This window comes from Lonchura striata, chromosome 2, assembly GCF_046129695.1.
Source record: "Lonchura striata isolate bLonStr1 chromosome 2, bLonStr1.mat, whole genome shotgun sequence".
NCBI lineage: Eukaryota > Metazoa > Chordata > Aves > Passeriformes > Estrildidae > Lonchura > Lonchura striata.
The window spans coordinates 41,500,737-41,525,478 of record NC_134604.1 but is presented as its reverse complement, the minus strand read 5'-3'; the positions used below and the strand labels follow the sequence as shown (position 1 = coordinate 41,525,478).

General features: G+C 34.2%; 1 protein-coding gene across 8 annotated transcripts in view; it reads right to left on the bottom strand.

Moving 5' to 3' along the window:
• The window catches only part of CNTN5 (contactin 5), a 591,904-nt gene that overhangs the window by 92,611 nt on the left and 474,551 nt on the right, over positions 1 to 24,742 (bottom strand). For all 8 annotated transcript variants that reach the window (XM_021529320.3, XM_077781341.1, XM_021529327.3 and 5 more), the window contains one exon: positions 23,571 to 23,721. In XM_021529320.3, the coding sequence (XP_021384995.2) occupies positions 23,571 to 23,721 (151 nt within the window). The remainder of the gene's footprint in view (positions 1 to 23,570; positions 23,722 to 24,742) is intronic.

The following is a 24,742-nucleotide window of genomic DNA, read 5'->3' as shown; positions in this document are numbered from 1 at the left end:
TAGTCACAATATGAAGTCACACATTTTTTTTCCCCCCAAACAATTGCTATTGATTTTGTTGCTTATTTAAAAATAATTATTGTAAGTACATCGAAGCACTATGACAGCCAGGTCTGATTCACTGTTTATTCAACTTTGGGCAGGACTAGGACTAGTGATCCTGCTGTATCCCTTCTAACCTGACTGATCATCTGATAATATGTCTAATTAACCCTGCAAGCCTCTGCAGAACAAATTAGAAACTCTACTCCCATCCCACTGGTCAAGATGAGGAATCCAGAGAATTAACTGACTCGTGGTGATGGCAGTTCTTGTCAAAGTCATGTTTCAGTCCCCAAAGTTCATCTCTGTGCATGGTATTCAACTTTTTGAACAAGAAGCAAAGTTTGAAGATTTTCCAACATTAAATAGAAAAGCAAACAAAAGCAACCAACCTGAAAATACTGAGACATGGAAACAGTGATTTGATATCATTCATTTGCTGGAATTCTGTTCTCAAATTTAGGCTTAAGTTCTGTGGCAGAAACCCTGGAAGTAGTAGAAAGGTGCATGTCTCCTCTACTCCCTTATGAGATTGTCAAGCGATCTCAGTGACTCTTGCCATGCAAATCTTATTTCTTACTGGCATAGAGCATTTCATCAATTTCTAATCTAGTGTATACATGTTTTATTAAACTTTTTTTGTTTCAGTTTAAGAGCTGTTATGATCAGGGTAAAATAAATCATAAAGACAATCAAAGGAGCATGGAATTGCCTGAAACAGGTAGTTACTCTGTATCCTTAGTGTACTGTTCATTCAATTACACAGAAAAAAAAAAATAATAGGAAGAACTTGATGGTATTTACTAAAAATAGTACATGCATCTCCTCTATTAAAGTAGCAAGAAATAAAAGCCCATGATCTAATGCATAGCATAACATATGCATTTATATATAAGATCTGATGCGTAGCATAACATATGCATTTATATATAATAAATAGTGTAATTTGCACATTTTATTGTTTAGATTTAATATAAATTTTTATTATTTATAACTATATACAGTACATTGTATGCTTACTATATCTATTTAATATGTTTTCCATAAGAAAACCCCCTGCATTTACCCAATAGCATACAGAAAATATTCTTAGTGATTAATGTATGTTTATTGTGGGTATTTAATGCTGTAGTATAAGTGGATGAGGGTTACTTATCTCCTAAAGTTTTTAATGTAAATTATTCTTTTTCCACCTAATTTCCTGTTGAGGATTTTTTCTGTAGTTAAAAATTCGTCTCCATAGAAGAAAATTTTGTGGCACTTTTAATTAGTTCTACATTTTTTGGTCATTCTCCTGAATGTGGTTGACAGAGGTATCCTCAGTAATTGTTGAGGTCAGGGATCTTAGAGAAGCCTTATCCTCATTACTCCAAATAGGGATCACATCACTGGTTTTCTGCACTAAAGATCAGAACGGTACAGCTCAACATCTTAGAAATACTTCTATCCTGTTCCAATTAGAAAATCAAGGAAATTAAACTTATTGAGCCTGAAACTGGCAGGACATAGGAAAAAATTTGAAAATAATTGGAAAAGGGTATCACTACTATCAAAATACTCTCCTTTAAAAAAACCCCACCAATTAAAATTAAATATATTATAAGCTGAAAGAGTTATTTTTCTTTAATGCCCAGCAGGCTATGATTCTTTGGTGATTAAATTGGCTCAGTGCATAGAAGTAGTCTGAACCCTTAAATAAACACACCCATTTCAGTCTCCAGATATTCAATCCCCACTCAAGTAGGATGATGGTTGTGTAAATAGTAGAATAATTTTATCTTGTGGTTATGCTCAGTCTTTTGAACCAATGGTAGGAAGGAACTACAAATGAAAAGAATTTAAACAGCACCAATATAATCAATTAATTCCCTACTAAGGCAAGCCACCATATCTAAAGGAGAAGTTGAATACCATTGAAGGCAGTGTAATAGATGGATTGGAGTCAGGAAATTTATATCAGTGCCAAATCAATTACAGGTTGCAGGTGTCCAGAATTAATTAAAATAAATTGCTATAAATCAGGCATTAGATATCTGTCATCTGTGAAGAAAAGCAGAAAAGGAAGTAAAAATAAGTGTATTTCTTTTATAGAAATGTTGAAAAATATCAGAAAATAAATGTTAAAAATAATTGGTTGGCAGAGGTTCTATTCTAAAATCAAAAGTCTATGAAGGTCTCCTCTCAAAGTAAAATGTGCTTTATTATTAGAAAGGGATTTATACCAAATGAATTTGTTGAATCTAATATTTATACTTTCTGTGTTTAAGATTGGAGATAATACAGCTTGCAGACATTAAAATAAACTGAGATCTGTATTGCACAGACAGAACCTTAAGTGCAGGTAAATAAATATTGACTTATACTTGCAAGTACCTAGAAAAAGAATTCTATGAACAAATATTTAAGGATCCTTAATGTTAGAAACTGTTTATATAAAAGTGATACTGTGTAAATATGTGTAAACATTTTTCAATGCTACTTTTGCTTGTCATTAAAAAAATAACATTCAAAATCATTTAAAATAGTTCAAGAGTCAGACAAATTACTACTGTCTGATAAAATTCCCTACAAAACCATTGAAGTCAGGTAATGAAAACAATGCGTGTCTTCCTAAATGTTAGAGAAAGGATTGGGCAAAATCAACTTCTACACCCACAGAGTATCAAGGACAATGAAGTTGCAGTGTGCATGACAGAAGTCCCAGCAATGTTGTTCTTGCTGTAATGGGAGATTTATTCAATAAAAAATGCTGAAATATACCAGTTTCCAAAACAATTTGATGAAGAGAAGAGGAGGGAAATTTGTGGTATTTGCAGAAGAAGCGAAAGAGAAAAAAGGACACTGGAGACAATGAAAATGAGATGGCTTTATCTGCAACATGCACAGTGCTCACAGAATCATCTCAAAACAGTGTGAAAACTTGATGTGTTTCTGAATTGCATGTAGCAATGCCACAGGTCTGCAGACTCCCTCTGGCTTTTCCTGCATGATACATTAGACATGCAGTGTCATGACAGAAGTGTCAAATTTAATGACCTATGTTCTCTTGAACAGGAAAAGGATTGAAAATAAAGCCTTGTAAAACATCTACTGAAAATAATTACTCAGAAAGCTATTAGCAATCAACTTCTTTAGTTGCCTATACTGCAAATCAAGGCCCAGGTTTTTAAACAACTTGTGTAAAAACACATACACTTGTAAAACAAGGGGATGACAGCTGAAAATGTGAGAAATCTGTAAATTAGATGAGGAAGGGAAGAATAACAACTCAACATTAAAAAACACCAGTTAGTAGGCAGCCTCCCTGAAATGATTTAGTGGAGACAGAAAATACTAGAAACGTGACCAGGGACAAGATGGGCCAATATAGTGGTTTGTGTATTGAAAAACATCTCTGAGTTTCATTTGCTTCTACATTTCTAGTTTGAAAGAAGAAACATTATATGATTCAATCCTGGGTACTGCACAGTCCAGGTTACAGCCTCATTTTTCTGCTAGTTTGTTTCACACAGCTCCCATTCACACCCCATCTGTTTTTCAGGGCATACTTTGGCCTCAGAGCTTGTCCACCAAATCAAAGTTTCTCATATATCACCATTAATGTGGTAAACGGTTCCCATGACCCTTTGCCTGTCTGTATGAAGCTATGAAGATATTCCATGGTGACCAAATCAGTCAGTGGAAATTTCATTAAATGCAGTTTTTCAAGCTGCTATTTATAAACAAGGGGAATTAAATTTTTCCTGTAGTAGAAAATTAGAGTATAACTTACAGTGATTTAGATATATTTTTTTCTGAATTGCACATTCAACTGAGAAAAGTATTTGTGACCTCTTATTTAAAGATGGGCATATCAACTCCTGTCTTATTCTATGAACACTGTTTATAATTTAAAAAGGATCTTATGAGAGCTTTGACATACATCAGAGAAAATATTTATATTGTTTTCATGCGTCATATTGACTATTATTCTCACAAATACTACTACGCACAGTATTTGGTGTCTCCTGACTAGCAATGTGTCCTGGGACAAAGTCATAGTGCCAACTTTTCTACACAGAAAGCATAAGGTTTTCATCTTGACTTCTGGATTTTAAATAATAAATTGCATTTCTTCCACAAAGTAAAAAACCTGCTTACATAAACATCATTGTTGTACCAACTTGCATCCTCACTGGGAACTGCATGTGCTTGAGCAATGCCTAACGCAATGGATGCGAAGGCAACATTGAGAGCAAACATGTTATTTGCACATTCTTGAAAGCTGAATCATTATATTTAAAAATAATCTCTTGGGAAGGAACAAACACAATTTTATTTGTTCCTTTCCATCTAATTTTCTGCCTCTGTTTGAATTACGAAATCGTTGATCCTATTTCAGCCTCTAGAGGATGAAGTGAAAGGACTATAAATAGTTCAGTCAGGTTTTCAATACTTTTTGGTTAAAAGTTAACAAACTCAGGTAATGACAAGCAAGGTGGCTCTTTAACATTTGTGATCCTCTGATTTCACCTGAATTCAGTTTTCACCTTGTTTGTTCTTTGTCTCATAACTGTGAAAAATTTACATTCATTTAAGATTTTTTTCTCTTTATAGACCTGGGATAGAAGTCTTCTGGGGTAATTCTAAATGCTAAAAATAATCAACTTACATAATATTCAGTGAGACATTTCAGGTTCTTCATCATGTTCTGGGCTCAGCCTATGAATCTTTTAATGGGAAATTGATATGTCTTACAAAATGAGAAAGGTGCCACCTTGCAGTGCTTTATTTGTTTCATGTTTTATCCATTTCTGATGCAGTTCTCTGCTCACAGCCAGTTTACTGCTAAGAATGTGACAGGAGCAGCAGCTGGTAATTTGTCAAGACTCCTTGAGACTTCATTTAGTTGCTTCAGTAATTTTAATGCCTATCCAGAGTCCCTTGAGTAGAATCCCTCCTATTGATCAAAATTCTCCACTTGCTAAGTGCAAAATCTAAGTTAACAGTACATGGATAATAGCACTGCAGAGAAATCTACTGCAGAGATCCATGGAGTGCTGTTAAGAACCTGGGGCATCGATGCTCATTTTTCCAATCACCCTGCTATGAGAATGAAAGCAGCTGCAGAGAAACTCCTTAGCTTCCAGAATGTCCATTAAAAGCATGGCAGGTGTTTCTTTTTTTCTAGCAAGGTTTCAACATCTTACTAAAGAGCATTATCCACAATCTACAATAAAAAATTCCTGTCCTCTATATTTAAGGAAAAAGGAAAATCTTTTGAAGTCCTGAATCGAGAGTTTTAAAGCTGAGTGCATTTTCCTGCACCTTGTGTTCACTTAAGAACCACTTATTTTGTTGACAGAGCTGTTCTTGATCAATCTCTACAGTTTTTTACCTTTTGTTCATTTTTTCGTTTGAAGTGTGTATTGTGGAAATATCAATATAAACCTTGATGTTTGTAATATTACAAATTAAATGCTTCAGTTGTTTCTGTAATTAAACTGTTAATTTTATATTAAAGGCTCAGCTAGTTCAATATATGATAGCAATTTTGTTATTTCCTTTTTACATGCTTTTAAGGCACACTTAATTATATAATTTTGATACTTTCCTCTACATTAGGAAGGTATTTGCCCGATTTTCTTCTGGCTTCCACATACAAGTTAAGCAGGATTTTAACAATTGTCTGTGTTCATTGTCTGTGTCACTTCCCTTCAAATTCTTCTTCAGTCCTTCTCTTAACCTAGTACTTCCCAGATGAGGCTGATGGGGCAGTGTGACTGTGGCCTCCTCATTGGAACCTTTGTCACTCTGCTCACACCATGCTCCAGGTTGATACTTTAAGAACTGCTGAGAAGCCCAAAATAGAGAGAAAATTAACTGTGAATGTTATGTTCTGATAATACTTAGGTTCTGAAAATATTAGACATGATATTTAAAACTATTTGACTCCTTGGATCTGACTTCCTTCAGTTTGATCAGTTAAGGAAGTCTGTAAGTCTGAAAGAATTGCAGTAAGTCTCAGATTTGGGTTTGGGAAGATATCTTTGAAATATTAGCAAATGAGAAAATGCTTCCTAAAATCATGTCACAGTTGGAAACTACAGCATGGACTGAATAATAAATGTTAAATGTTTAATAGAGGTATTCCTGAACATGATGGAAAACTGACTCTTTTTTCCAGCATTGTTCCTGAATACTGGACCTGAGAAAAAAGGTTAGCAACCTGATTACAGATGAAACCTTGGGAAGCTACTCACTAGGCAAAGGACTGGAATGTAGAATGTTTGTAAGTTAAAGATACAAAAATTGTAAGGAATTTGTTTCTTAAGCAAAGGGAAAAAAATATTTCTGGGAAAATGTGCCAGAAATAAACTAGGTAAATAAACAGCTTGAAAATTATTACAGAAATTGGAAAAGGGGTTAAGATGTAGGGAGAGTAATATAGAGAAAGGTAATCTACACTTTGTTACACACTGAAATAAATAAAGGATGCATTACATAAGCACTTAAAGTAGGGAGAAAGAACAGCTGTTTGGATTATTTGAAAGTAAACAAGATGAAGTCTCTAAACTACAGGTCTTTCTCAGTTAATGTTCTTAAAGTAGTGATGAACAGAATAAATAAATGTATGAAAAAACATGTTATTGTGAATAACTACCTGGAGATAATACCCAAAGTTATCCTTTGGCTTTACTCAGTTGACCTCATATCACTGAGAGATATTTGCTGTATGTACTACTAAGGAATGTACTTGGGCTCTGAGTAGAAACAAGTTGTCCATGGAAAGAAATGCAATTGAAGACTCATCATCTGAAAATGAATTCAAGTGATGTGTCAAGTAAACAGAAACATAGTTTTTGTTTCTTTACATAACTAATGAGCTGAAAAGAGTAACAGGACTCCTTCTGTGCAGTAATCTGGAAAGAAGCTACCTATTGCTACACCATTTGTGCAATCAATTTTCAGCCCAAATGGATGACAGGGCAAAAAACATGGTGCCACAAGTTCAATAGTCATGAATATCAGCAATATGCTTTTCATCTGTTCCCAAACCTGTGGGATTGGCAGTAAAGGAAATGCCATGAAACAATCTTTAAAAAAATCCTGTGTGTGAGTTTAGCTCCAATAATTTGGTAGAACTCTTTTTTCAATTTTTTCTGTCTTATTTCCTAAAATGATACCTCATTCATGGAAGAAAATGATCTACATTAAAAAAAAAAAGAAAAAAAACCTCCAACAACAAAAGCACATGCATACAGAAATCAACACACACATAAGGAAAAAGTAGTAGACAGGGTTAAATTAAAATTTATTATCTGCAGAATTAAAAGTTTAAAAAATTGTGGATATAATCTTCAAATGAACAGTGCTCCTGGTTTTATTATCCAACCAGTGTATAGTGAATTTTATTACACAGTTTCCTACACTCTGGGGTCCTGTTGGAATGTCTGAATTAGTCTTTTTCAATATTATGTTTTTACAGTGACAATTTTTTTCATTAATATTAAGGCAAATTATATTCAGGCGAACAGGAAGTCCCTTGCTAAGGAATAAATGAATTTTAATAAATAAGGATCCATTTACTGCTGTGGTTGCAAGTATTTCCTTTTATAGGACTCTGTATTAGACACAGGGGATTCTCTTCAGCATGAAATCTGGATTATATTATCTTTTACTTATGCTTTTATCTCAGTGCCACATGAAAGTGCAGTTGAGCCATAATGCAGAAGTCAAGCATCAAGCAGGAGTAATGTCTTAAAGGAAAAAGCACATGTGCTTAAATTCAGTTGTCTGAATTGCATGAGTCTTTTAAGCTGACATTAGGGTTTAGAAACGCTGTGTATTAATGGAATATCAAAAAGGATGTAAGATATCCTTGAGTGGGTAATTAGTGGACAACAAAGAGCTATTGTGTGGGCCTTGATCCTGAGTAGGGGCACAGAATGAAAATGCCAAACAAAACACAACAATACAACTACAATACACTGCACCTGGCATATGAAAGTGAGAAGTGTTCAAAAACTGATTCAAGATAAATTCACTACTAAGGGGAATCTGGTGATAAATATTTCAGTTGATGTGTCTTTCTGAACACTGAATTTAACTCCTGAAGTACCAGGAATTTTAAGTCCTCAGAAATACTGCTTTTCATCTGAAAGGTATTCAGTGAAGAGATGAAGTACATAGTACAGGTTATTCCTAAATAGCATTAAACACATAACAATGAAAAACAGCACCTCTTGTCATATAACTCAGGTAATGTCATCACAGGGGGTCTTTAACTTCCCTTCTTTCTTACCTAGGAAAAAAATGTAATAAGTTTTAGAATTCCTATTACAAGATTGTCAGTGCAAAATTAGTGCATATTTTGCTCTGAGACAGAAATTTTTTCAAAGCTTAGTGATGCATAAAATCAGAAAAAGGATAATAAGGAAAAATCTTTAAACAAGGAGGTAGGTTGTCAAAGATTAGTCTGAAGCTACAGAGATGTCAGTCATGAAGTCTGAACTGTTTAGCATAATTTCTTCTGAATCCACTTAACGGTCTAAAGTAAATTAAAGGTACAGCAATGCTGATACTTTTTAAACTTTATTTGTTGGAAAATTTGCTTACAGTATAAGCAATTTCAGAGTTGAAGTGGATCCATATTTCAACCAGAAGTGAGTCCCTGTGTATTATGCCATTTATGAAGAGAGAAATCCAAGATCATGCATGTCACCAGTGCTGCAGTACAGGGTATTCATGTCCCAGAATCCTGTTTGGCTCTTCCCTCAGCCTGCTGTAGAGCAATCATGACCTTGCACAAACCTGCCTGATGCAGGTTCAAGATACAGGTGATCCATTTACCCTCCTACTAACCCTCCCTAGAACTGAGCTATCATTAACTTACAGTAAAATGCATTCTTTCTTTTCTCCTCTAATTAAATGCAAAATCTTTGTTTAGCTTGAATTTATAATATGGAGTAATTAGAAAAGTTGATTTTTTAAACTTATCTTTTCTTTATAAATATAAGGTGGGCATAAAATGAAATGACCAGGTAAGTGCTGAGAAAAAATAAGTTGGGAAAATGTTCCCATCCCAGATGAGAAAATATAAATGGGCAATCACAAAATCATCTACAGGGCAAACACCGTTCCCAAAGCACAGAAAATGGGAACTAGCTGTTGCTGTTGCAGTTCCCATCTGTTTTTGAGAGCTTTTTCTGGCATTTACTGGAGGCTTGCTGTTGGTAAGGATTGTCTTCCAGACTTTTGCTTCCTTCAGCAAAGAGCAGGCTTGTCTTGGTTGTTTTCTGCTTAGGGACAACCCGTGCTTGTGAGTGCAGCAGCGCACGTGGACTGTGGGACATCAGAGAGGGCAGACAGGTGATGGACAGGAGACAAAAGCCCAGGCTTTGTGAAACAAGAAATGAGGGTCAGCTAGAAACTGCACTCCAAGGAATGGTAGATGGAAACTCTCAAGATGGGGAAGACTTGAAATGCGTGATTTCAGGCAACAGCAGTCTTCCTAAATCTTGGCCTGTAGGTCATTTACTCCTGTAGATCTGTAACTTCAGGACAGAGTGCCCTGGGAGCAGCTGAGGATGAGGAATACTCATCAGAGAAGGCATCAAGGCCAGCAGATCCTGGGCCAAGCATTTGTGTAATGGGGCCTACTTTGTGTGGGTGTGTGGAATGAAGAGGTTACACTCTATTTCAAAAGTCTGTACTCAGTGATATAAAATCCAGATGGTGGCTGGTAACTAGCTGACATTCCTTACAATCCTATAGAGGGGCTGCTGCTGTTTACTGGTCCTATAAATATCATGTACCATGGCAAGGATTGCATGCAGTAAGTTCACAAATGATACCAAATGGAGAGGGAGATAGATATGCTGCAGAGCATGATTGTCATTCGGATGGACTCAGCAAGTGGAGAAATGGACTGAGACAAACCTTGGTATTTTTATAAAGTTCTAAATCTGTAAAGAAGATCTTTAGCATGACCAACTAAAAGCAGGTCTGCAGAGAAAGACCTAGGATTTTGGTCAACACCAAGCTGAACATGAGTCAGCAATGAGCCCTGCAGCGAAAAGACCAACCCCTTTTGGCACTACTAAAAGGCATCTGGCAGGTTCAGAGCAGCAATTGTTTCCCTCTATTTGGCACTTTTTCTCTTGGTATTGTATCTGACACATTGATTACATTTACATACTAGATTCAGTCCAGAAGAAATACACAAAGATATTTGTGGGGTGAAAGTACATGACAAATGAGTAGATGCTAGGGAAAATCTGAAGTTTTTTTCTTCAGCCTGGAGAAAAGAAGGTTAAAAATAGATTTTTCCATTTTTAGTTTATCCTGAGTATATCTATCTGTTGGAGAACTTGGGGAAGACAGAGCTGGAATTAAAGATACAAAAAGTAAGAGATAACATACAAATTAGAATACGTGGTGACATATCAAGAAGCAAATATACTGTGAAAGTGTCCAAATACTGTAATAAATTGACAAGACAGGTTGTAGAATCTCCATTCCTGGAGATATTCAAGACTGGCCTGATCAAACTCCTGAGAAACTTGATGCAGTTTTGGATGAAGTGCTGGATTAGATGGCTTCCAGAAACTGAATCCAGTCTCAATTTTTCTTTAACAGGCATGCCTTCCAGAAGCAGTGCAATGTAACAGAACAATACAAAATTTAAAAAAAAAAAAAAAGAAAATAAAGACAAATTAAAAAAAAAAGTTGTCTCTTTTTTTTTTTTCTTACTAGCCCCAAAACATTTTGCTTTGAACTGATGACTGTGAATGATTTGGATTTTGGATTGTTACTAAAGGATATTGGGATCCATTCAGAGAAAAGATGTACCAGAGTCAGAGAAAGGAAGCTTTAAAAAATTGCTGACAATAAAAGAGTAAAAAAGTAGAAGTGTTTCAAAGTTGTGTAGTAATATATCAGAAAAATAGAAGTTGTCAATGAGTCCAAGAAATGTATGGATTTTGTGCTGGTTTTGAATGGAATAGAGATAATTTTTTTATAATGGGTAGCATGGGGCTATGTTTTGGATTTACTTTCCCTGTTAAACTGTCTTTACCTCAATCCATCAGTTCTCTGGCTTTTACTCTTCTGTTTCTCTCCCTGATCCTGTTGATGGGGGAGTGAGTGAGTGGCCGAGTGGGGCTGCTGCCTGGGGTTAAACGACAACAATGTTCATTTCTGTAGAAATGAAGTATAAAGAATTATTAAAACAGGATGAGACTATTTGTCGGCTTATTTGGGCTCTTTCTAATTGGAACCTATTTTTTTGCAATTTTTAGTGTGAGAACTATCTAAATTTTTGCTAGACAAAAAAGAAATACTGATTATTTTTTTGATAATGACAACTTTGCAGTCAAGCTATAGAAAACCTTTTCAGTTCTAGAGTAAAAATCATGAAGACTTAATGTTTCATGGGAGGAAGGGTATCTTAAAAAAAGAAAAAAAAAATACCACTTAGTATATGTGACTTGGCTTAGTAGTGACAAATGAACTACACCAGTGGATGTTCTTGGGGCTATATAGCTGCTGTACATATTGAAGAGTTGAGAAAATTTTTGAGGATGAAAGTGAAAAGTGTATTAAATTGCAAAATACCAGGGTAAAAAGATAAGATTAATAAACAGACACAGAAAAAAGTCTGAGAGATTTCTTTGAGCAGTTGTTCTTGTCAAAGTATAAGTAATGCATAAATCTAGGAACATTGAAAGATGCCATACCTATAAAATAACAAAAAAAAAAAAAAAAAAAAAAAAAGAGCCATGAAAGATCATTCTACTCAATGGTTTGAGAACTTTGTAAAACTGGAAAGTTTATGGAAGCTACATCAAACACTTAGCAGCTTCAGAATGTGCCTACTCTGATTCCAACATAACCATACTTCTATCACACTTTTATCACCTTTTTGCATTGATACATACCATATCATCACTTTTCAGACTGTGCAATGAGGGAAATTAGTTCAACGTGATCTTAAGCCACACATACATATGAAAATAACAAATTTTTCTTATACATCTTCCTGAGTTTTTATCTAAAACCTCCAAATTTAAAATGCTTTAAATATGTTTCAATTATTTCGGCACAGTTAATTTAATGAGACTTTGATAAAATTTAAATGATGCATTTCCCACCTCTAGGCTTATTATATCTGCTGTGAACATAGGCAGACAGATAATAGTCAGTGAGCATACATACAAAATCACATTAGTGACTGTACAGAGATGACAGGCCTCTATGGCAGGAGAAAAAATAAGCCTACTAGCATATTAAGTCCAGTGAAGTGCTACAGATATTAACACTGGTGCTAATTTTACTAGTTTTTTTTTTAATAATTGGACTTAAATGGCATATTAATTAATGTAGAAGCTCTTGTTAAACTTGAAAGCCAGAAACTGGAGAACTAATTTTTTAAAAGTATTTATCTAGAAGAAAGTGGAAGGGAAGGGCAAGATTGAGGAATGCTCATTAAAAGCCTTCACAAACATCAAAGGCCCCAACTGCTTGCTTTGCTAAAACATTTTTCTTTTCAAGGCTGTCTACTAAAAAGAAGCCTCAGTATATTTTTAAGCTTTCTGTGTCCATTTCATTTATGATTTTTCTCTCTGACTTTCATTTATTTACTGTACAGAGAACAGCTGTTTACAGCCATTGAAAAGAAAAATGAGAAATACAGGAATCTCAGATAAATATGTAGAATATCTACTTACATGGAAGTCACTAATATCAGAGAAATTTGATTTTTACTGTTACTGATAATATGCTATTGTGAAATTCATGTTATACACAACTAGATCGTATTAGAGATCGCGTCTTTCCCAGTAGTAAGTTAATTTACAATTTAAAAGGAGTGATAGATCACTTATGTTGTTTTTCATAAATATTGTCAAATTCTTGCCTACTTGCTATGATTTACTAGGGATAAACAGTACATTTAAAATTCTTTTAAATTAACCTCTTGTCCAAATGGGAGCATGAGACTGATACTGTTAAAAGACAAGGAATATAACCTGTGATCGGTAATAGTGTGATGCTGATTTGTGATATAATATTCATATTACTTTAAAAAAATTAATACTTTGTCTTTCTTTATAGATAAAATGGCATAAAATTTTCATGAGGAAATATGGTGTCTATTTTTCACAGTGAAGCAAATCTGAGCCTTGACAACAGCAGTGACTGAGGTTCTACATTAATTTAAAGTAAGTAAAATGCAAACAGGACAGATATCCCTTGTTTTGACCTAGAGTGTTTTTGCTGGATAAGATATAGTTTAATTGCCAGATATTTATTAGAAATACACCAGTAAGACTTCTGATTGGATAGTAAATCTATGGTCATTTATGGATTGAAGTGTTTTCATAAAGTTAGGCAGAGACCTGAAGATCATCAATCTTGAAAGAGTCATCTTCTATCATGACTATGTGGATTAATTGTAATATTGTTTTCTAAACTATGGTAATTATTATTTTTATTAATGCCATTAGAAAGCCAGTTTCCATAATATTTTTTCTTTTCTAAATAATGAATCTTTTTTAAAGTTTCTGCATAAAATTTAATTTTCTGCAAAATATATATAATTTTTAAAAATATGTATAAACATTCTCCTTCTCTGGGACCAATTAGTAAATAAATACTAAGAGTCCATTGATTTCTGAGACTGACATACTGGAGAGTGTCAGAACACAACGTGAGATGCCAAAGGCATCAAAAATTCCTCTTTAATTTTGAAATTTAAGAATGAATTTCACAATATAGCTACAAAGTTATTGCATCTACATTAAATCTAAATGCAATAAATGATAGTCTATTGAAAAGCCACCCTAATTATTTTAGATTTATGACAGGTAAGGAAGAATATTCTCTATAAAGGAGATTCTCCAGTGCAAAATGAATTCTGACAATCCATGTGTAGAAGGTCTTTGTAGCCTCCACAGAGATCATGGATGCTGACTAGATTTAAAAAATATTAAACATCACTCAAAATGTAATATGTGCTATAAATTAAAATATATTATTGAAATACATGCTCATATTCTAAAGTCTGAACAATTTTTCAATCCAAAATATCTGGATTCATGTTAACACTTTCCCACAATGACTTGGGAGCTTCTTTCACATTCTGCTTCTTTCTAATTTAAAAATTGACTTGGTTCCTAAAGCCTTGAAACAGTTTATTGCTGTATGGTTACATATCACTGAGCCATAGAAATTATTACATTTCTTGTAACTAATTCAGTGATAATGCCCAGAGATTCTGGCTGAGCTGACTCCCATGTGCTGTACCATTTATATATGGATTATTTATCCACCAGGAAAATAAATGGGCATATTCCCCACACACAGTGAAGTCAGCTATCACAGAAATGCTTTCATCCATCCAATTATGTTAGCCTTTCAAATATGATGGCAGCATGCAGACAGTGTAGCAGGACTTGCTGAAACTCCTAAAATGCTTTAGGGACTACGTGGGACAGCCACTTGAAGGAGGTTAAAGTCCAGCCAGGGACTAACTGCTGAATAGCTAATCTGATGCATCCCAGTGGAATCCCAGATGGGATTACAAGGCAGCCTTTCATTCACTTGTGTGGGTAAATCATGTGCCCTGACTGGTGCAGAGCACATATAGGTGGAAGAATGAGAGACTGGATGAGTGTGCTTCCCTGGACTCTGCTGTGAGCACCTCTCCCAGTCCATGGCTCATCACTCCAGTTTTTCCTTGGCTGCTCTGGCACAGGCATGACTGCATCTGTATAAACTGCTGACAAGGGAATCATCTTAAAAAAAAAAAAAAAAAAAATCCAGGCAACAAAGCTTAGGGGAAATAAAGGGGGTATTTTCCTCCTGAATTGGATTCCTGAATCTTTTTACTGTAAAGCAAGAGGTCTGAGATGAGGGATGGAAATTTTGGCAGTTTGGCACTGAAACCACATCTAACTGCACACGTAGATACAGAAAAGCAAGCCTCTTGCCTCAAGTACACAAAGGACGTAGCATTTAATATTTCTGGGTACTGGACTGTTCCCTTAATCACGTTCTCTGTAAGAAAACATGAGTGAAGACTGAGAGTTGTTTAGGTGTGTGGCCAAATCATTATATTCTAAAAACTCATGTAAATGCTCAGCTAGCAAAACAATGCTGCTTTGGAACAGACTCCTTTTTTCAAGGGATGATCTTGCCATTTTTTTTTTACTATTTAGTCAAGGTTAACATTGTTTCCCTTTTCTGCGTTATAATCAGCTCTCTAATTCCCATTATGAGCCTGCCACAGTTAAATTAAACCATGATTTATGCAAAAATTGAAAAGAAGTGACTTGCAGAGCTCTCTCAGGAAGATTAGAGTTTCTGTCAAGAAGCTTCTCATTCTTAATGTCCTGGGCATTTTCTTTCTTCACTACTCTTCCATCATTACATTTTCTCTTGGGAAAATGTAGATGAGTTGGTAGCATGAATGTTTATATCCCCAAGATTTTTAGATGAAGTTTCTTTTAAGGGCAAACAATGCTGAAAGTCAGAGTTTGAAGAGCCTTAAGCAAAGAAAAACCTTTAGGCCACTGATGACTTGTCATATTCTACCTGTGTGGTGAACAAACAGGCAGCCATTTATAACAACAACAGAGAAATGAATCATAATTAAAATCAAAATTCATTAACTTTTTGCTCAAATGATAATTAGTTGTCAGCAGATATTCAAGACATAGACAGAAGATCAAATATCTTACGTTATCAGCAATTTAAAATGGTTGAGCTGTTCAACTTTTTGTTTTAATTAGGGCAATGGACTATATATGGGATACTTACAGTTCAGTAACTGAGTCAAAAAAAGTGAAATGCAGTTTCATGGAAATACTAAAAAGCAAGCTCCTACAGAGTGGGACTCACCTCCTCAAGTTTTAGTGTCTAGTCTGTAGGTTCCTGAAGAGGTTCAAAACACCCACATGTGCCTGATAGATATTAAAGAGTAAGGCCAAAGCAGCTGGGTGGCAGCAAGGATATTGTAGGGTACTGTGTATCTATTTTCACACAAATAAATCCTGCTTGAATTGAAAATTGGTAAGATGTGGTGGAACATTTCTTCAAATATCAAGCCAATGTGTGAAGGAGAACATGTATTTCTAAAATGTAGACTTCAATTCACTATTACCTAAGCATATACTTCTGATTTGAATCAAGATTTATTTCCCTAAAAAAGAAAAAGAAAAAAAAAAAAAAAGAAAAAAAAAAGGAAAGCTGTACTTACACAGCTGTATATGAAGCCCTGTATATAGCGTACTGTATTAAGGACAAATAATAAATTGTCTTGAATACCATTAATAATAAATACTTGTCTTGAATACCATTCCTGGAAAGGAAGTTCAGAGAAGTCATGTAGGATCTCATAGATAATAATTTGCTTGGACACAAAAAGATAAATTTTTTGATATTCCATTGGAAATGTTATTTGTAAAACTAATTAAAACCTACAAATAGTCATTTTCTTTCGATATTTAACTGGGGGCACAGAGTATAATCTTCAAACTGCTTAACAAATTGCCCCTGTAGTTGGATTAACACTAAAGATATTTCATTACTATAAGGAAATAAAGGATGTTCTTTTCTTATGAAAAACTGGAATGATAGTAGGCTGAACTGCTCTGCTGTCTGTGTGGCTGATAGCACAAATACAAGAAAGCTTGTACCAAGAGCAAGTTGAGACTGGTGCAATTAAGGGGCCAATAGACAAAGAAAAATAGGATTCAGAATAATTTTCCATCCATTTTACATATATACTTTCTTTTGCCTTCACAGTCCATAGTTTTCAGTTCAAAGAAATGATACAAACCACAGTGAGATGGAACCGAAATTCTTTTGGAAAACTACCACCATGATTATGAAGAGAATGTATAATATATACCTATGCTACCTGTTCATATTCAAAAGCATAACAAAACATGTACAAAGCAAAGCACTTTACAAAACTGAATACAAATTTTGCCTACAAATCCAATCTTTTTCTTGCTACTGCTCTGAAACACCCTTCTTTTCTTTTGATTTTTTCCATTGTAATTTAGCTTGAAAGCTATTAAAATAGGAACTTAGAATGGAAACATTGACTGATCCTTAAATACAGTAGAGTGAAGAGAAAAACTGTAATAAGAAGCTGTCAAAACTGAAAATGAAGGAGGTTGAGAGACCAGAAGACTATGAAAACATATGTATTACTAAGGTTTTGAGTGATGATATTTTTAGATTAAAATGCTCTGTGTATTTCCACTAATTACATAGCAAAGTGGACAGATGAAATATCTAGGCATACAGGACAGATACTTCTGTAGTTCAAAGATTTCAGTATTAACTTGAACGTAGGCAGAAAGCAATAGTATCAGATTTCTCTGTGTCTTTTTATATTTGTATTTGGAATTTAATTTCCCTGTAAAAGATCTCTTTCTTTTTCTTTTCTCTGACTTCTTTTACAGCTGCTGAATGTTAGGGAAACCTAACTGAAAGAAAGCAAAATAAAGCAAGTTTAGTTCAAGGCAGAACTTCAGGAGCATCAATTCACTCCTTCATGTATTATTTATCTTGAACACTTTGTCCCCTCCAGTGTCTTTATTCTAAATTTAGCACCTACAGATCATAATTCTCACCTAATGAGCATTGTTTATTGTTTTCTTGTTCTTCACAGGTCAATGTATGGCTTGTAATTTTGTACCTACAGAAGACAAAGTTTCCTCATAAATAATTCTCCAGATTTTTAATGTCCAGTAACTTCACAAATATCCATATCTCCCTATTTTCAGTATCCACTAATTTTATATGTAATATTAAGGGAATAACTGTCAGAACACTTATTATTAGTATCTAGTGCTTTGTTGTTCAATGTACATCCTCTACAGGCCTCTCCATGGCTGCAAATCTGTCCCAAATACCTCAGGGCAGGCACAGAGTAAATGAAGAATATGGCAAGCAGAGAGTACCTTTGTAACATGGCAATACACTCTGGGCAGGTTTTGTATGGGGAAGTGACATCTCCATGAGTTTTGGTGGCCAGGCAGGTTTGGCACAGATCTGAATGGAGACTTCCATGTGTCATGGAAGAAGCACTGATAGAAGCTCATTATATGGCCATATTGATCAGAGATTGGAGTCTTCCAGCTCTTAAAGGCACTGATCAACTGATGCATACACTCTGAAGGGATGAAACAAGCAGATGTAGTTAGATGCTTCTCAGTGGTGCCCTGTGACAGGACACAGACAATGGACACAAACTGAAACATATGCAATTCCATGTAAACTTCAATTTCATTTAAATATTAAAATGGGGTTTTTTGTTTGTTTGATTTTTTGTTTTGGTGTTTTGTTTTGTTTTGTTTTGTTTTACAGTGCTTAACTCTAGTAGGAACAAATTTCCCAGATGGGCTGCAGTGTTTCCCTCCTTGGAGTTCCTCAAAACCTGACTAAATATGACCTTAATCTATCTGTTCTAGCTGACACTGCTCTGATCCTGGGAGTGGACCAGGTGCTATCCAGAGTTCCATGCCACTCACTGCTCTTCTGTAATTCTTTTATGCCATTCAGAAAAAAAGGAAAAAGTTTTTACCTACTTACAATCAATAAAATTACCATTGTGACTGTGTATTGCAAGAATAGAGATGTTGAAGTTTGTGTCCTGATGAAACCCAGTCTATTACTTTCAAAATATCTGCAATTCCCTCTGCTGCTTTAACATACCAAGTTTTCTCATCTTATGTAAGAACTCCTTCAAAGAGAAGTGGAACAAAGTAAGCTAATTGCACCATAGGAAAAGTGACTGATTTGAAGTGGCAGGTGGAGATTTGCTACCATTTCTTTTCCCCACAGAAAGGCTTAGTGTATTTAGGTCTTCAGCAAAAATTAATCTGGGGCAGAGGTGGATCAATATGAGCAATTACACAGTGACCACAGAGAGACTGGCACTCTTGTGCTCTTGGTGATCTGTGATGAATCTGACCTTCAGAGACTGTTAATGTTTTTCTGCACAGCTTGTTCTGTGAGGTGAAGGAGAAAGCTTAGACTGTGCCACTGTGCCATATAAAGAAAGTATGAAAGCAAAAAATCCATAAACACAGAACTACATTACTGATGAATACATAGGTATTAGGTCATCCCTATATATTGATTATTTTTTATATTAAATATTAATCTGCACACAAATTATAATGTAAAACAAACACAGCATTATAATTTGAGAAGCTTCAAACAGAATAGAGACTAGAAAAGTTCTGCTCCCTCTGTTACTGATTGACCTGTTCTTTCTTCCTCAATTTTTTGGTTAAACTGTGCTTTAAAAGATTACTATTAGTATTAGTATTATTACTTGGTAGTCTTAATAAAGAAGCAAAAATAGGGACTAAATAGAACATTTTCACTCCTAGAGTGCTTTCAAATTATTTTATTTTAACTATAATTAATGGATATATAATGAAAATAATGAGCCAGAGTAAGAATTTAATATAAGATTAATGAGGAGAATATTTTAGTTGTACAAGAAAGCACAAAAACAGATGAACATGGACTTATAAGACTTTTCAAAACTTTTTGAGTCCTCAGGTGTATCTGTTTAAACATCAACTGTAATCATCACTATAAGGCAATCTAGACAAGAAAATAAGGTTTCTTTGAAAATGAAGAAAAAGAGATTACAACTCATGGAGTAATGGCTTACAAGAATTTATGCAGTTTTAAATCATTATAAAATACCTGACGCCTGAACACAGGAACTGAAAAAAATTTTAAAAAATGGTTGTCCTGAATTTAATAGTTGACTTTGTTAGTAGAACTCATGATTTCTATTGGTGCAACTGACACCTAATTCCAGTCCATTCTAGCATACATTATAACATTTACTGTTTACAAAACATCACTTTTGTTGCTTTCTTTTAGTTTGATATGTAAGTTAAAAAATGCTTAATTATGAACAAGCTTCTGGATGGCTTTATGGTCTGAATGGGCTGGGTCTTATTTAGAAGCTGATGCTAAAGTAGTGAGTGATGGTTTGACTACACTAAAGGAAGTATCTGAATGAATTCAGAAACTTCACAAAAATATATTTTGGTCACTGAACTCTTGCCCAAGGCTCTAATTCCTCCTATTTAGGTTCTAAAGCAAAGTTCCAACCAAACTGTTTACTAAAAATCAAAGTAAGAACTTTTTTTTCAGTCATTAATCCCAATATAATCCCCTTTCCTATAAAACCAAAACTACTTATGAACAAAAAGATTCCAAAGCTCTTTACAAATTCTTATGGATGAAAATATTGTTCAAGTCAATAACCAAAGCATACATTATCATAGCCTGCCATAAATGAGACACAATCCTCTACCAGCCTATGAGACAACAGATACAAGTTGTTAGGAAAGATAGCTACAAATTTGAACTATTGTGAGATGATTAATGAAAATATGCAGCTTAAATATGTTCTATATCTACACTATTGACATTGGTGTTGTGCTCAGCTGCATTTTAATTCCAAAATAGAGGTATAACAATTCCCTTCCCTTAACTGTTAGGTGAAATTGCAGATGAAATTATCTTTGATTGAATGTATTAATGACTCACTAAGATAACGATATATGAAAGAAACTTGAAATCTCTTCAAATGCTGATCATTAAATGTCTTGTATCAATAAGCTTCACAGACAATGCCTTGATCTGGAAGTTCTAGTCTTCTGCATAAAAGATCTCCAATATAATATATTTTGTTTAATTTCTTTTTCATCAGTTCTAGATCTTTATCTCTGGTTAAGAGAATTAATTGCAAACTCTTCAGAAACTTTATTAAATAACCATCTCTTTATAAGAGTAATTTAAGCAGATTTAATATATTTTGAGCTTTTAAAACTTGTAGCCGTAATTTTTATCAGCAAATAATTGACATATAATAACTGATATAACTGAATATCCTAATTTTTTTGGACCTATCTCATAGACTTGCCACTCATTTGGAACTCAATTGAAAAAACCTGTTACAATATGCAGATGCTTTCCAAGAGGAATCAAATTACGAAGCTGCTCAAAATGATTTCTGGGGATCAAGCCTATCATAGATATACTATGAATTCAAAGGGCTTGAACTGGATAATTTGTTTGAAGCTAAAAGAGACCAAGAAATGAAGCTAATGAAGGTTTTCCACAGTTATGTTCCCAAGTGCATGGCTTTCCAATGAATCTGAAACATTTGAGGCTTTCAGATTGCATTAATTTCCAAGAGCTTGAGTCAAGGTCTGACTGCACTGAGGACTGTACCCAGCCACAAGTCCCACAGGAACAAGCAGCCAACTCTTCAGTTACCTACAGAAACTTCTAGAGGTATTTGTGTCAACCACCTTTTGTTGTATAGAACACACCTAAGGGGCAACAGAGTTTGGAAACATGGAATAGATAATAGCAGACCCACTGTTCAAGTGAAATATTTTCTTTGCTGTGGAGGGGAAGGTCTCTCTTTCATTGAAAAAAAAGGATCAAATTCCTTTTCTAAGCTCATAGACTTCACAAAACTTAAATATAATATACACTTGATACATGCACTTTAGAAGAGAAAAAAAACTGTGACAGAATAGAAGAAAATATGTTATGCTGTTCTATTCTTGCTCTTCCTTATTACTTAACCAAAATTTTGCTATTTTTTGCAATTTAAAAAATTAATTATATTTTTTTAATCTCTAAGGACTTTATAGTCCATGGAAACTCATCAGATGACAATTCCTAATTGTTTGGTTTCTTTTTCTGGCATTTTTATTAGCAGACTATGAAGAAAGCCCATTTTTAAAGTATACTGATATGTTTACAATGTCAGCTTATTCCTTTAAAAAATTTTAACAGAGTTCCTTCCTTCTCAGAATGCTCAAAGCATGGAAACACACATTATCTTCAATGATTTACACTTCTTTTCACAAATCACAGTAGGCTTCCTCACCTTCTCTTACAGAGACTCTATTATTTTTATTTAAAGTATACTCTATAGAGACAGAATTGAATTCCCTTGAAACTGATATTCTTCTCATGCACACCCTTCTATAAACAATAGATGCAGGGAAACTGCTGTGAATGACACAAGATAATCCTTGAACAGCCGACTAAAAAATTAAGTTGAATGCAACCCTCTTCTTTTAAATATCTGAAATAGTTCAACCAGCTTTTCATTTTCCATGTTTCATAGTTTCTTGTTCCAGCCTCTGTTGAAATAAGCAAGTATCAAAAGCTACAAATACCAAAAAATGAAACACCAGATCTATTTTTGTAAGATTTTAACTTCAGAGTTAGGCTATGTTTGAGCAGACCTAAAGTAATTACTAAAATGCTTTACTGGTTTTGGACTAAAATGCAATTTACACGTGATGATCAGAGAAACCATAGTGAGCTTTGTGGAGATGAGAGGAAAAGGTCATGTAGTGAAAAATATCTACTGTGTAGGTAGAGCATAGAGACATCAGTGTCATAATATTTGATATTTTCAACTCCTTTTTAATATGAATCTGTCAGATTGTCAATACAAATGATACAACTCACTTCTGTTGGTAAAATGTTGTATATAACGCTGTTTTGCTCTCTCTGACTCAACAACAACAAAAAAAAAAATTCAATATGGTACAAGAAATTACCCATTTTTCCTTCTCAGAACAAAACAAATGTCATGAGATGAAAATACAGCACACTTGAACAATAGCTTTGGCTGCTAATGAGGACAGACGCACTCTACTGCTTCCCTCAGTGTTGTAAAAATTCAACAAAAAGGGGGCTTGATTTTATCTTTCTGATTATACTACACAAGTCATTTTAAATTACTTCATTCACATACCACATTACCAGAAAGAGGAAAAGATTGCTCTTTGTGCTTAAAGACCATGTGCAGAGTAGCAAAACTATTCTAGTGTACAGATAAGAAATCTTGTAAAGTGCAATTACATCTGGCATTTAACCTGCAGCGCTTAAACTACTTTTACCATACAAAGCTGGGCAGAACTTACTTAATCAAGCATAATCTGTTAAACAGATGTGCTGCTGAGTACAGAAATTACCAGTATAACTAAATCCTATAATGGAATTATATTTTCCATCTCTGAATCATTTTACAGCTATTCTTACATAGACTTCCATTGTGATCAAGCTGTAAATCTGCCTTATTAAAATTATTTCAAATGAATAAGCACATTTTATGTCTTCCTGAATACCTTAGCCTTTATGCTTTTGATACTTTCATATGCTAAATTCGTAGTACCTCTACAGAATAATTGAAAGGTTTTTGAAATGAATAACAGAAAATAGAGAAAAAACCCCACAAAATAACAATACCTTTTCATCTCTCTGCATCTCTGAACAATGTTAAAGTTTTTCATTTCAATATTGTGGAAATTATAAAGTCACTACAGTCAAACAAATCAGCTTGACAAGATAATTATTCCATACTCAGGCTAACATTCAGCATGTTCTTGTCACTTGCTGCATTTTCATATCATATCACATAATTCAACATGCAAACACAATTTTAATTTACCAAACAGACTTCTGACCTCTTATTCTCCCTTAACACTTTGTCGCCTTTCTTCCAAGTGATAGTTGGCTTTGGAGAGGCTTCTGGCTTGCACTCAATGACAACTTCTTGGCCTTTGGTAACAATTATTGTTTTCCTCATTTGATTAAGCGGGAAAGTGGGAGCTGAAGCTGTTAAAAAGAAGTAAATTAACACTACAAAGAATAATCGAAGCCTTCTGTTTCATTGTGTTCTAACAGAAGATTAGAAAAATATATTTGGTTTTGGGAATAGCATGTCAATTTCTCTCTTTGAAATTATTATGTCCAAGGTGAAGTTTTACAAAACATTTGAAATCAGCAGCCAGGAATACATGGTAGACTTATAACTTAATCCAGGTACAGATTATCGAGAAATCCTCCACATCAGCAGATTAGAGTAAAACTACTTATGAAATCAAACAACTTTAGAAATTATTTAGCTACACTTTTCCCATATTTTTTTTTAATCAAAAACTTGTTAGAGGTAAATATTTAAAAATTAAACAAAGTTTTAATTCCACAACAATCCGAAATGCACTGTCTAGAGTTAATGCTTATAAGAAATATTACTACTAGAGAAATTTTATTACTTTAATTTTTTGTATTTGCCTGAGAACTGGGAATTTCACTATGAGAACTTCTTAACAGAAGACATTTAACCATCTCTTGCTCTTAGTATTTCACTTTTTAAGAAGTCCTATTGTTTACAAACAAAAACTAAGCTAAAAATGCATTAAAATGGCATTAATTACTGTAATTTCATACCAAGAAAGGACATTAGTTCTCAAGTGTTTGTGTTTTTCTTGAAATATTTTTGCAAAGTCAAAGGTCCCTATCCCAGCTATACCTACACCTCAGCTACACCAGGACATTATACTTCATTGCCTCAAATATGTAAGATTTTCCTACCACTATTTTGGTTAATCCTCATATCAGAGATATTTATGTGGACAATTTATTCAATTCTTTTCCTTTTGGTAAGGCAGCAAATTAAACCCAACTGCTTCTTTAATGCAATATTATGGTTAAAATTTAACATGGGTACGATCTTGCAAGTGAGAAAATGAAAAGCCAATTTTACTGCAGCAATATACTGGGTCTATTTCTGACATTAAAGAACATCCAAGAAAATCTGCAAGTACATGATATACTAGGAATAACTATTTTATAA